Here is a 12,790-nt window from a genome sequence, read left to right as displayed (position 1 = left end):
TCCTCAGCCTCCCAAAGTGCTGGGATTATAGGCATGAGCCACCGTGCCCAGCCTGTATCTTTTTTTTTTTTTTTTTAATGGAGATGGGGTCTCACTATGTTACCCAGGCTGGTCTCAAACTCCTGATCTCAAGTGATCCTCTTGCCTCAGCCTCCCAAAGTCCTGGGATTACAGGGATGAGCTGTAGTGCCCAACCATAAAAAAGACATTTTGGGAACAAAACAATTAAGGTAAGGATCCTGTCATTTGACTCACAGCTCAGGCTTATGCTGACTGACGCTCCCCCACAAAGTCACCTGCTCTCTCATTGTGTCTTCTTGTACCCAGATGTGTTTATGTAGAGCCTTCCAGAAAGATCACAGGGGTGCATTCCCGCCACTCACCTAAGTACACTGCCTGCCTGCCTTTCTTTCTTTCTTCTTTTCTCTCTCTCTCTCTCACTCTCTCTCACTCACACACACACACACACACACCAGTTGGAATGCAATGGCACAATCTCAGCTCTCTGCAACCTCCACCTTCCAGGTTCAATCCATTCTCCTTCCTCAGATTCCAGAGTAGCTGGGACTACAGGCACCCACCACCACACCCACCTAATTTTTGTATTTTTAGTAGAGACAGAGTTTCACCATGTTGGCCAAGCTGGTCTTGACCACCTGCCTCAGCTTCCCAAAGTGCTGGGATTACAGACCTGAGCCATGTTGCCCGGCCCTTACACTATCTTTCAGATAGAAAAAGCATTGGGGAAACTGAGGCACACAGTTGCAGGACGTGGAGCCCTCAGCAGCCTGGAACACTGGACGTCTGCTGTCTGTCTGGCCCTGGGTGTCACATCTGCCTCTGCAGCCGGAGGCAGAGATTGTGGCAGGAAGTCTGTGAACTGGGAGGGGGAGACGGGGCCTGATGGGCCAGGAATGGGGTCCCCGGGCATGATGCTTGTCCTCCTGGTGCAGCTCTGGGGTGAGTACTTGGGCCTCCCTCCCCTCCACACCCCCCTCTTGCTGTCATCCCCAGCTGACTGCCCCCCAGCTCAGAGCCCCCTAAACTTCAGTGTCTCCTCTTTGCCAGATAAGGTCACCTCCCTCTGAGGGTGTCTCAGAACACTGCCGGGTCTGGAGGGTTAAGAAAGCACCCTCTGAGGAGGCCCCTAGGAGGCAGGTTGAAACTTGCCCTGCATACCAGCCTGGCCTGGCCTCTCAGCTCTCCACCCTCTGCAAGGCTTTAGCTCCCTCCCTTCGCGCAAGCCTGGGGACCTTTCTCTGTTTCCTCAATGGGAAGCCTGGATCCAACCTTCAGGCCTTTGCAGCTGCTGTTCCAGCTGCCTGATACCCTTCCTGGATCTCATGTCTCCATCCTCGTCCGCAATTGCGTCTCAGATGCCAGGAACTTGACATAACCTCACCTTCTGTGGGGGTCTAACAGACGCGTCAGACTCCTCTCGGCCAAAAGCAAACTTTCCACTCTAGCGGCACCTCCCTCTGTTTACAATTAAGGACAAAGGCTGGCTGGGCGCGGTGGCTCACGCCTGTAATTCCAGCACTTTAGGAGGCCAAGGCAGGCAGGTCTCAAGGTCAGGAGTTCAAGACCATCCTGACCAACATGGTGAAACCCCGTCTCCACAAAAAATACAAAAATTAGCCAGGCGTGGTGGTGGGCACCTAATCGCAGCTACTCAGGAGGCTGAGGCAGGAGAACTGCTTGAACTTGGAGGCAGAGTGTGACTCCCTCTGAAAGAAAAAAAAAAGGACAAAGGCTACTGCCCTTCACACACGTCCTCAGGCGAAAACCTCCATTCCTCCTTCCCTCTCCTCCGGCTCCAGCTGCGTGCACTTTTTTTGTTGTTGTTCATTTATTTTTGTTTTTTAGAGATGGGTCTCACTATATTGCCCAGGCTGGTCTTGAACTCCTGGCCTCAAGCAATCATCCAGTCTTGACTTCCTGAAGTGCTGGGATAACAGGCGTGAGTCACCATACCCAACCAAGATCTTCTTTTTTTTTTTTTTTTTTTGAGATGGAGTCTCACTCTGTTGCCCAGGCTGGAGTGCAATGGCGCGATCTCAGCTCACTGCAACCTCCGCCTCCTGGATTCAAGCAATTCTCCTGCCTCAGCCTCCCGAATAGCTAGGACTACAGGCGCGTGCCACCACGTCCGGCTAATTTTTTTGTATATACATATTTTTTTTTAGTAGAGATGGGGTTTTACCATTTTAGCCAGGATGGTTTTGATCTGACCTCATGATCTGCCTGCCTTGGCCTCCCAAAGTGCTGAGATTATAGGAGTGAGCCACCATGTCTGACCAAGATCTTTCCATTACAACATAAATTGGAGGCTGAGGCAGGTGGATCGCTTGGGGTCAGGAGTTCCAGACCAACCTGGCCATTATGGTCAAACCCCGTCTCTACTGAAAATACAAAAATTAGCCGGGCGTGGTGGGTGGGTGCCTGTAATCCCAGCTACTCAGGAGGCTGAGCCACAAGAATTGTTTGAACCTGGGAGGCGGAGGTTGCAGTGAGCTGAGATCACACCACTGCACTCCCACCTGGGTGACGGAGTAAGACTCTGTCTCAAAAAAACCCCAAAAACTCAAATTGGTCTATGTCTTCCCTGCTTCCTGATTTCCCATCACACTTAGATTCAAAGACAAACCTTAACTTCCCCCGCCTCCCCACACCACCCCAAGGCTACAGGATGGTGACCAACCTGTCTTCCTGCTCTCCTTCCTTTCTTCCCCTCCTCACTCTGCTCCAGCTGCTCGGGCCTCCTGGCTGGTCCTCAAACACACCAGACACAGTCCTGCCCCAGGACCTTTGCACGGGCTGTGCCCTCTGCCTGGAAAGCACTTACCCCCCAATACCTTCCTTCAACAATGGGTACCCCTTTTGATTAAGATCTCGGCTCAGGCTGGGCACAGTGGCACGTGCTTATAATCCCAGCAATTTGGGAGGCTGAGGTGGGAGGATCACATGAGGCCAGAAGTGTTTGGTTTGGTTTTTGAAACAGAATTGAGCTCTGTCGCCCAGGCTGGAGTGCAGTGGTGCGATCTCAGCTCACTGCAACGTCCACCTTCCGGGTTCAAGTGACTCTCCTGCCTCAGCCTTCCGAGTAGCTGGGACTACAGGTGCCTGCCACCATGCCAGGAGATTATGTATATATATATATATATATATATATATATATATATATATATATTTTTTTTTTTAAGGCAGAATTGCATTTCTGTTGCCCAGGTTGGAGTGCAATGGCATGATCTTGGCTCATCCAAACCTCCGCCTCCTGGGTCCAAAGGATTCTCCTGACTCAGCCTCCTGAATAGCTGAGATTACAGGCATGTGTCACAATGACCAGCTAATGTTATATATTTAGTCGTGATGAGGTTTCTTCACGTTGGTCAGGCTGGTCTCGAACTCCCAACCTCAGGTGATCTGCCTGCCTTGGCCTCCGAAAGTGCTGGGATTACAGGCATGAGTCACTGCACCTGGCCGCCAGGATAATTTTCGTATTTTTAGTAGAGATAGGGTTTCAACATTATGGCCAGGCTGGTCTTGAACTCCTGAGCCCAAGTGATTTACCCGCCTTGCCTTCCCAAAGTGCTGGGATTACAAGTGTGAGCGGCTGTACCCAGCCCAGGAGCCCAGGAGGCTGAGGCTGCAGTGAGCTATGATGGTGCCCTGTACTCCAGACTGGGCAACAGAGTGAGATGGAGACTTAAAAAAAAAAATATGGAGTCTCGCTCTGTTGCCCATGCTAGAGTGCAGTGGCATGGTCTAAAAAAACACATAAACAAAAACACGCCGATCCCGGCTCACATATATAATCCCAGCACCTTGGGAGGCATAGGTGGGAGAATCACTTGAGGCCAGGAGTTCAACACCAGCCTGGGCAACAAAGGAAGACCCCAACCTCTCCCAAAAAAAAAAAAAAAAAGGCCAGGCATAGTGGTGTATGCCCATAGTCCCAGCTACTTAGGAGGCTGAGGCAGGAGGATCACTTGAGCCCATGAGTTCGAGGCTGCCATGAGCTACGATGGTGCCACTACACTCCGGTCTAGACTACACAGCCAGACCCCAACTCTAAAAAAAAAAAGAGTCACCACTGCAGGGAGGTCTTCCCTGATTACTCTCAATAAGGAGATGTCCATTGACCTCACTGATGTCTTCTTGACCACTCCTGTTCCTTCCCCAATTATAGTTCTCTTTTAATGTCTTCCTGTGTCTCTCTTGGCCCAGACTGTCAGCTTCTGAAGGGCAGGGATTTGCGTCTGTTTTGGTCCCCCCGCGTCTTTGTCCCCCACACTCAGCAGAGGGCCTGGTGCACGCTAGGCAATCTTTGTGTAGCTGAGTACTGCAGACAATCTCAGAATTCCACAAGCTCTGAGCGACTTAAACCCATTTTACAGATGGGGCTGTTGAGCCTCTGCAAGATGTGACCTTCTGAAGGTCATAGGGACAGTGAGGTTCTTCAGGGTTTCTTATGTTTAATTTTTAGAGACAGGGTGTTGCTCTGTTACCCAGGCTGGAGTGCAGTGGTGCGGACATAGCTCACCGCCTCAAACTCCTGGGCTCAAGTGACCGCCTCACTTCAGTCCACCACGTGCAGCTACTTTTTCTTTTTTTTTTTTTTTTGACTCCAGCCCAGGCTGGAAGCTGACAGCGTCAGAAGCTGACAGTCTGGGCCAAGAGAGACACAGGAAGACATTAAAAGAGAACTATAATTGGGGAAGGAACAGGAGTGCAGTGGCGTGATCTCGGCTCACAGCAGCCTCCGCCTCATGGGTCCCAATTCAAGCAATTCTCCTGCCTCAGCCTCCCAAGTAGCTGGGATTACAGGCACGTGCCACCATGACCAGTTAATTTTTGTATTTTTGTGTGTGTGTGTGTGTTTTTTTTTTTTTTTTGAGATGAATTCTTTCTCTGTCACCCAGGCTGGAGTGCAGTGGCACGATCTTGGCTCACTGCAACTTCTGACTCCTGGGTTCAAACGATTCTCCTGCCTCAGCCTCCCAAGCTGGGATTACAGGCACCCACCACCATGCCCAACTAATTTTTGTATTTTTAGTAGAGGCGGGGTTTCACCATGTTGGCCAGGATAGTCTCGATCTCTTGACCTCGTGATCCACCCGCCTCGGCTCCCAAAGTGCTGGGATTACAGGTTTGAGCCCCCGCGCCCGGCCTTGTTTGTTTTTAAGACCAAGTCTCACTCTCTCTCCCAGGCTGGAGTACAGTGGCGCGATCTCAGCTCACTGCAACGTCCACCTCCCAGGTTCAAGTGATTCTCCTGCGTCAGCCTCCTGAGTAGCTAGGATTACAGGCGTGTGCCATCACGGCCAGCTAATTTTTGTATTTTTAGTAGAGACAGGGTTTCACCATGTTGACCAGGCTGGTCTCAAACTCCTGACCTCAGGTGATCCACCCACCTCAGCTTCCCAAACTACTGGGATTACAGGCGGGAGCCACCATGCCCGGCCAACAAGTGGGATTTCAAACCCAGACTGTGGGCTCCCTCAGGGAGTGAGTCACACAGCCTCACACGCACACACTGAGAAAGGTCAACTCCATCTCTTCTGTCCCCAGCCCTGCAAGGAGCCTCAAGCCTGAGCGTGCAGCAGGGGCCCCAGCGGCTGCGGGTGAGGCAGGGCAGTCAGGCGACCCTGGACTGCCACGTGGACCAGGCACCGGCCTGGGAACGACTCCGTGTTGTGTGGACCAAGGATGGGAATGTCACGTGCCAGCCGTACATCACCAATGGCCGCCTCAGCCAGGGGCTCTGTGGGCCCCAGGGACGCCTCTCCTGGCAGGCGCCCAGCCACGTCACCCTGCGGCTGGACCCTGTGAGCCTCAGCCACAGCGGAACCTACGTGTGCAAGGTGATCATAGAGATTCCTGACTTGGAGAAGGCTGAAGGCAATGGAACATGGCTCTCGGTGGACCCAGGTATTGGAACCAGCGGAGAGAGGGTGGGGCACTGGGGAGTAGCCTAGAATCTTTTTGTTTTTGTTTTTGAGACGAAGTCTCACTCTGTTGCCCAGGCTGGAGGGCCGTGGCACAATCTCTGTTCACTGCAACCTCCGCCTCCTGGGTTCAAGTGATTCCCCTGCCTCAGCCTCCCAAGTAGCTGGGATTACAGGCACGCGCCACCATGCCCGGCTAATTTTTTGTATTTTGTTAGTACAGAAGAGGTTTCGCTGTGTTAGCCAAGAAGGTCTCAGTCTCCTGACCTCGTGATCCACCCGCCTAGGCCTCCCAAAGTGCTGGGATTACAGGCGTGAGCTGCTGTGCCCTGCCAGATTCTAGAATCTCAAGATCTAGACTTTTGAATTTCAAACTCCTAGAATCAAAAAACTAAATTCTTCCTATCAAACTTTTTTTTTTTTTTGAGACAGTCTTGCTCCGTCATCCAGGCGTTGCAGTGCAGTGGTACTATCTTGGCTCACAGCAACCTCCACCTCCCAGGTACGAGAGATTCTCCTGCCTCAGCCTCCTGAGTAGCTGGGATTACAGGTGCCCACCACCTTGCCTGGCTAACTTTGTTTTTGAGACGGAGTCTTGCTCGGTTGCCGAGACTGGAGTGCAGTGGCACGATCTCTGCTCACTGCAACCCCTGCCTCCCAGGCTCAAGCAATTCTCCTGCCTTAGCCTCGTGAGTAGCTGGATTACAGGTGTCCACCACTACGCCCAGCTAATTTTTTGTATTTTAGTAGAGACGGGGTTTCGCCATGTTGGTTAGGCTGGTCTCGAACTCCTGACCTCAGGTGATCCACCTGCCTTAGCCTCCCAAGGTGCTGGGATTACAGGCGTGAGCCGCTGCACCAGGCCAGATCCTAGAACCTAAAGACTTGAATCTCAAGGTCCTAGAAACAAAAAAACTCTGAATTCTTCATATTGAACTTTTTTTAGACGGAGTTTCACTGTTGTCATCCAGGCTGGAGTGCAATGGCATGATCTGGGCTCACTACAACCTCTGCCTCCTCGAGTAGCTGGGATTACAGGTGCGGCCACTATGCCCGGCTAATTTTTCTGTACTTCTAGTAGAGATGGGGTTTTACCATGTTGGCCAGGCTGGTCTCGAACTCCTGACCTCAGGTGATCCACCTGCCTTGGCCTCCCAAAGTGCTGCGATTACAGGCGTGAGCCACCGTGCCCAGCCAGAATTTTGTAAAAATTTAGACTGTGTAAAAACAGAATCCTTTTGGGAGGCTGAGGCAGGAGAATCACCTGAACCTGGGAGGCTGAGGCGGCAGGCAGCCAAGATCCTGCCACTGTACTCCAGCCTGGCAGCAGAGTGAGACTCTGTCTCCAATACACAAACAAACAGAATCCTAGAATTCTAGAATCCAGAATTGAAAGTCATCAGCCAGGCAGGGTGGCTGATGCTTGTAATCCTAGCACTTTGGGAGGCTAAGATGAGAGGATCACTTGAGCCCAGGCGTTGGAGGCTGCAGTGAGCTATGAGCACAGCATGGCACTCCAGCCTGGACAACAGAGCAAGATCCTGTCTCTAAATAAAATAAAGCCATCGGCTGGGTGCGGTAGCTCATGCCTGTAATCCCAGCACTTTGGAAGGTCAAGGTGGGTGGATCACCTGAGGTCAGGGGTTTGAGACCAGCCTCGCCAACATGATGAAACCTCCACCCCCAATAAAAACACAAAAATTAGCCGGGTGTGATGGTGCACGCCTGTAATCCCAGTTACTCAGGAAGGTGAGGCAGGAGAGTCGCTTGAACCCAGGAGGCGGAGGCTGCAGTGAGCTGAGATCGCAGCACTGCGCTCCAGCCTGGGCCACAGAGCGAGACTCCTTTCAAAAAGAAGCCACGGACTCTCAAAGTTTGAAGAAACTCTCCAGATAGCTTTCCATATCAGCAAACGCAGCTCCCTCATTTTACAGATGAGACAGGTATGGCCAGAGAGGATCAAGACATGTCCAGTGCTATCCACTAGGCCGGGGTGCGGCCTATGCACCCTGCTTTGCCATGTCACCCCCTTACAGACTCACCCTGGGCAGAATCAGGAAACCCAAGGGGATCCAGGCTTTGCCTTCTGCTCTGTGCTGGGTGCCTGTGGGCCCTGGGCAACTGCCCAGCTTCCAGCTCCCATCCCCTAGAGATGCCTGTTTCTCTCCAGCTGGTAGAACCAGCCTGCTGGCGGGGACACGTGCTCTGCCTCAAGGGAGGGGTGTGTTATGGCTGCCTTACCCACCTCCCCCCACCCCTCCAATGTCAAAGGGGCCAATTAGCAATTAGAGGGGGCGGGGTGGTGGAGGGGCCAGGCTGTGTGTTGGCAGCTGCGAGAGAGAGCCGGGAGTGGGCGCTGGGCCAGCCCCACACAGCTGGCTTCCCCACCCACTCCAACCCTGAGCAGCAGCTTGGCAGTCCCCAGGGATTGCCTGCCAACCTCAGAGGCTGCAAGAGGAAGGGGTTGGGGTGCTGGACCTTATCTTAATTGGGGCATTCACAGCCTTTGGCTGGGGTTCCTATAGATTATACAAACCTGGATTCAAGCCTGTTTCAATTACTTGCTGTGTGACCTTGAGGAAGTGACTTGACCTCTCTGTGCCAGTTCCCGCTGGTGTCAGAACACAGTGAATAGTGTTTCCTCATCAGGTTGGGTGACTTTAGAGGGGTTATAGCTAAAGTACTATAATCCAAGTGCAGTGGCTCACGCCTGATATCCCAGCACTTTGGGAGGCCGAGGCAGGAGGACTGCTTAAGGCCAGGAGTTTGGGGCCAGCTTGGCCAACACAGCAAGACCCCATCTCTACAAAAAAAATTCTCAAATTAGCCAGGCATGGTGGCACGCACCCATAGTCCCAGCTGCTCAAGAGGCTGAGGTGGGAGGGTCGCTCGAGGCCAGGATTTGCTGACTGCCGTGAGCCATGATCGTGCCACTGCACTCCAGCCTGGGAGGCACAGGGAGACCCTGTCTCCAGAAAAACACACGACTAAACTGTGCTTAGCACAGGGCCTGGACATAGTAAGTGCTCAGCTAACCTAAGTGTGACCTTCTCTGAGCTGAGGTGAGAAAGGGCTTCATTCATAGCTGGATGTGGTGGCGCGCGCCTGCAATCCCAGCTCCTCAGGAGGCTGAGGCAGGAGAATTGCTTGAACCAGGGAGGCGGAGGCTGCGGTGAGCCCAGATCGAGCCACTGCACTCCAGCCTGGGCAAAAAGAGTGAAACTCTTGACTCAAAAAAAAAAAAAAAAAAAAAAAAAAGAAAGGGCTCGGGTCTTGGCTGCCTCCTGGGTAGGGGACCCTCGACAAGAGACTCAGGCTTTCTGAGCCTCGGTTTCCCCATCTGTAGAATGGGCATGGCTTGGAGTCCACTCTCAAACAAAAACAGAAACAAACAGGAGCCCAGGACAAAGATGGCGGAGCTCACGATGACAAGTCCCAGCTGGCAGTTTTTCCACAATGACCCACTCAGACAGGGACCACCAGCCTCATTTTTCTTCTTCTTTTTTTTTTTTTTTAAAGATGGGGATTCACCATGACGGCCAGGCTGGTCTTGAACTCCTGACCTCAGGTGATCCACCCACCTCGGCCTCCCAGAGTGCTAGGATTACAGGCGTGAGCCACCATGCCCGGCCGAGCCTCATTTTTCTTCCTCTTTTTTGAGACAGTGTCTTGCCTGTCACCCAGGCTGGAGTGCAGTGGCACAATCTCAGCTCACTGCCGCCTCTGCCTCCTGGACTCCAGCGATTCTCTTGCCTCGGCCTCCTGAGTAGCTGGGACTACAGGTGCACACCACCGCGCCCGGCCTAGTGTTTATCTTTTTAGTAGAGACAGGGTTTCACCATGTTGCCCAGGCTGGTCTCGAACTCCTGACCTCAAGTGATCCTCCTGCCTTGGCCTCCCAAAGTGCTTGGATTATAGGCATGAGTCACTGTGCTCTGCCGAGCCTCATTTTTCAGAAGAGGAAACTGAGGTTCAGAGTGAACACCTGCCCAAAACCACAAAGCCTGGCAGGAGGAGGAACACTGAAGTCCCCCTTTGTGAGCTCTGTCCTTGGAGGGTGCAGGAGCCTGGCGCCCTCCCATGACATAGATTTCCTCTCTGCAGATGACCCTCCACAGAACAGAAATCTGACCCCAAGCTTCCGAGGTGAGCCCTGCCCAGTGTTCCTCCCCCAGCTCTTCCTCCCCTCTCACCGCCCCCACCCTCCCGCTTAGACCATCCCTCCTCCCCCTACTCAGGACTCCTCTTCGTGCTGCTGGGGGTGGGGAGTATGGGTGTGGCCGCAATGGTGCTAGGTGCCTGGTTCTGGGGCCGCCGCCGCTGCCAGCAAAGGGACTCAGGTAACAGCCCAGGTAAGATGGGGTGGGCGGAGGAGGCGGGAACAGCCCCTGCTTGCCAAAGACCCACTGCATCCCTGCTCCCGCTTTGGTTTGGGAGAAGGAGGGAGGTGGGATAAAGGTGGGGAAGCCTGGCGCCCATATCTGATACCCATATTTTTTGGAAATAGAGACAAAGTTGTTTTTTTTTTAAAGATGGGGTTTCACCATGTTGGTCAGGCTGGTCTTGAACTCCCGACCTCAGATGATCTGCCCACCTCGGCCTCCAAAGTGCTTGGATTACAGGCGTGAGCCACTGTGCCTGGCCCAAAGACAAAGCTCTTAGCTTGGACAACCTAGCAAGATCCCATCTCTACAAAAAATTAAAAATTAGGCTGTGCACGGTGGCTCACGCCTGTAATCCCGGCTCTCTGGGGTCCGAGGCAGGGGATTATTTGAGGTCACGAGTTCGAGATCAGCCTGGGTAACATGGTAAAACCCAGTCTCTACTGAAAATACAAAAATTAGCCAGGCGTGGTGTCCTGTGCCTGTAGTCTCAGCTGCTTGGGATATTGAGGCAGGAGAATCACTGGAACTGGGGAGGTGGAGATTGCAGTGAGCCGAGACTGCCTCACTGCACTCCAGCCTGGGTGACACAGTGAAACTCCATCTCAACAGCAACAAAATTAGCCAGGCTGGGTGGCACACGCCTGTGGTCCCAGCTACTCGGGAGGCTGAGGTGGGAGGATTGCTTGAACCCAGGAGGCCGAGGCTGCAATAAGCTACTGTTTCCCCACTGCACTCCAAACCAGGTGACAGAGAGTACACTCCAGCCTGGGTGAGAGAGAGAGAGACCCGATCTCAAAAAAAAAAAAAAAAAAAAAAAGCTGGATGAGGTGGCTCATGCCTGTAATCCCAACACTTTGGGAGGCTGAGGCAGGCGAGTCATGAGGTCAGGAGTTCAAGATGGAGCAGGAAGACTCCATCTCTACAGAAAATTTAAAAATAAGGCCAGGTGCGGTGGCTCAGGCCTGTAATCCCAGTTACACCATGACCAACATGGTGAAACCCCGTCTCTACTAAAGATACAAAAAATAAAAGATAAAAATAAGTGGGGCGTGGTGGCGTGAGCCTGTAGTCCCAGCTACTGAGGAGGCTGGGGTAGGAGAATCACTTCAACCCGGGAGGTGGAGGTTGCAGTGAGCTGAGATCACGCCATTGCACTCCAGCCTGGGCTACAGACGGAGACTCCATCTCAGGAAAAAAAAAAAAAGTTTAAAATTTTTTTTAAAGAAGAGAGAGAGAGACAGAGTCCCCAGAGGTCAGCCGGAGAGGGCCAGGCTCTCTTAAGCGAGTGTCCCCTCTTGGTCTCTGTCATCTATCCTAGGAAATGCATTCTACAGCAACGTCCTATACCGGCCCCGGGGGACCCCAAAGAAGAGTGAGGACTCATCTGGAGACAGGAAGGACCAGAGGCCAGAGCATTTATTCAACCTCATTCCTGGAGCAGGTCACCTGCCAGCGCCCCCTGGCGCCCAGACCTTGCCCCGGCCCCAGGCCCGGCCACCCCATCTCTAAGGTCAGAGTCTCTCTTAGCCCAGGCCCCACCCATAGGTACACACAGAAAAGACGGCATTGAGGCTGGGCATGGTGGCTCACACCTGTAATCTCAACACTTTGGGAAGCCGAGGCTGGTGGATCACTTGAGGTCAGGGGTTCAAGACTAGCCTGGCTTGAACCTGGAGGTCATAGTGAGCTGAGATTGCACCACTGCACTGGGCTACCGAGTGAGACTTCATCTCAAAAAAAAATTTTTTTTAATAAAAAGTGGCCGGGCACAGTGGCTCAAGCCTGTAATCTCAGCACTTTGGGAGGCCGAGGCCGGTGGATCACGAGGTCAAGAGATCGAGACCATCCTGGTCAACATGGTGAAACCCCGTCTCTACTAAAAATACAAAAAATTAGCTGGGCATCGTGGCGTGTGCCTGTAATCCCAGCTACTCAGGAGGCTGAGGCAGGAGAATTGCCTGAACCCAGGAGGCGGAGGTTGCAGTGAGCCGAGATGGCGCCATTGCACTCCAGCCTGGGTAACAAGAGCGAAACTCCGTCTCAAAAAAATAAAATAAAATAAAATAAAAAGAAGACAGGGAAGGATTGGGAGTCTGGCAGCCCCATCCTGAGACCCTGTTCTCATTTCTGTGACGATGGATCTCCCCCACGTTTCCCCCAAGACAACTTGATAAAGGCTTATGAAGAAAAAGCAAAGCTGGCGTTTGTGGCGATTTGGGAGTGCTAAAGAGATCTGAGGGAATTAGGTGAGGTGGCTCATGCCTATAATCCCATCACTTTGGGAGGCTGAGGTGGGAGGATCACTTGAGGCCAGGAGTTCGAGACCAGCCTGGGCAATAGATCAAGAAGACTCCATCTTTACAGAAAATGTAAAAATAAGGCCAGGCGCAGTGGCTCACGTCTGTAATCCCAGCACTTTGGGAGGCCAAGGGGGGCAGATTACCTGAGGTCAAGAGT

At 52.7% G+C, this 12,790-nt stretch overlaps 1 protein-coding gene across 1 annotated transcript; it reads left to right on the top strand.

Annotated features, from left to right (window-relative positions):
• The first annotated feature begins 889 nt into the window (after positions 1 to 889).
• On the top strand, positions 890 to 12,529 carry TMIGD2 (transmembrane and immunoglobulin domain containing 2). Its single transcript, XM_008987008.6, is given in 6 exon segments — positions 890 to 960; positions 5,572 to 5,931; positions 10,053 to 10,094; positions 10,187 to 10,300; positions 11,652 to 11,733; positions 11,735 to 12,529. Coding segments are annotated over 6 exon segments (813 nt in total). The 5' UTR covers positions 890 to 914; the 3' UTR covers positions 11,904 to 12,529.
• Positions 12,530 to 12,790: the final 261 nt, after the last annotated feature.

The sequence above is a fragment of the Callithrix jacchus genome, chromosome 22 (genome assembly GCF_049354715.1).
Source record: "Callithrix jacchus isolate 240 chromosome 22, calJac240_pri, whole genome shotgun sequence".
Classification (NCBI taxonomy): domain Eukaryota; kingdom Metazoa; phylum Chordata; class Mammalia; order Primates; family Cebidae; genus Callithrix; species Callithrix jacchus.
Note: the sequence above shows the minus strand (reverse complement) of the source record. Positions and strands in the feature narration are given on the sequence as shown.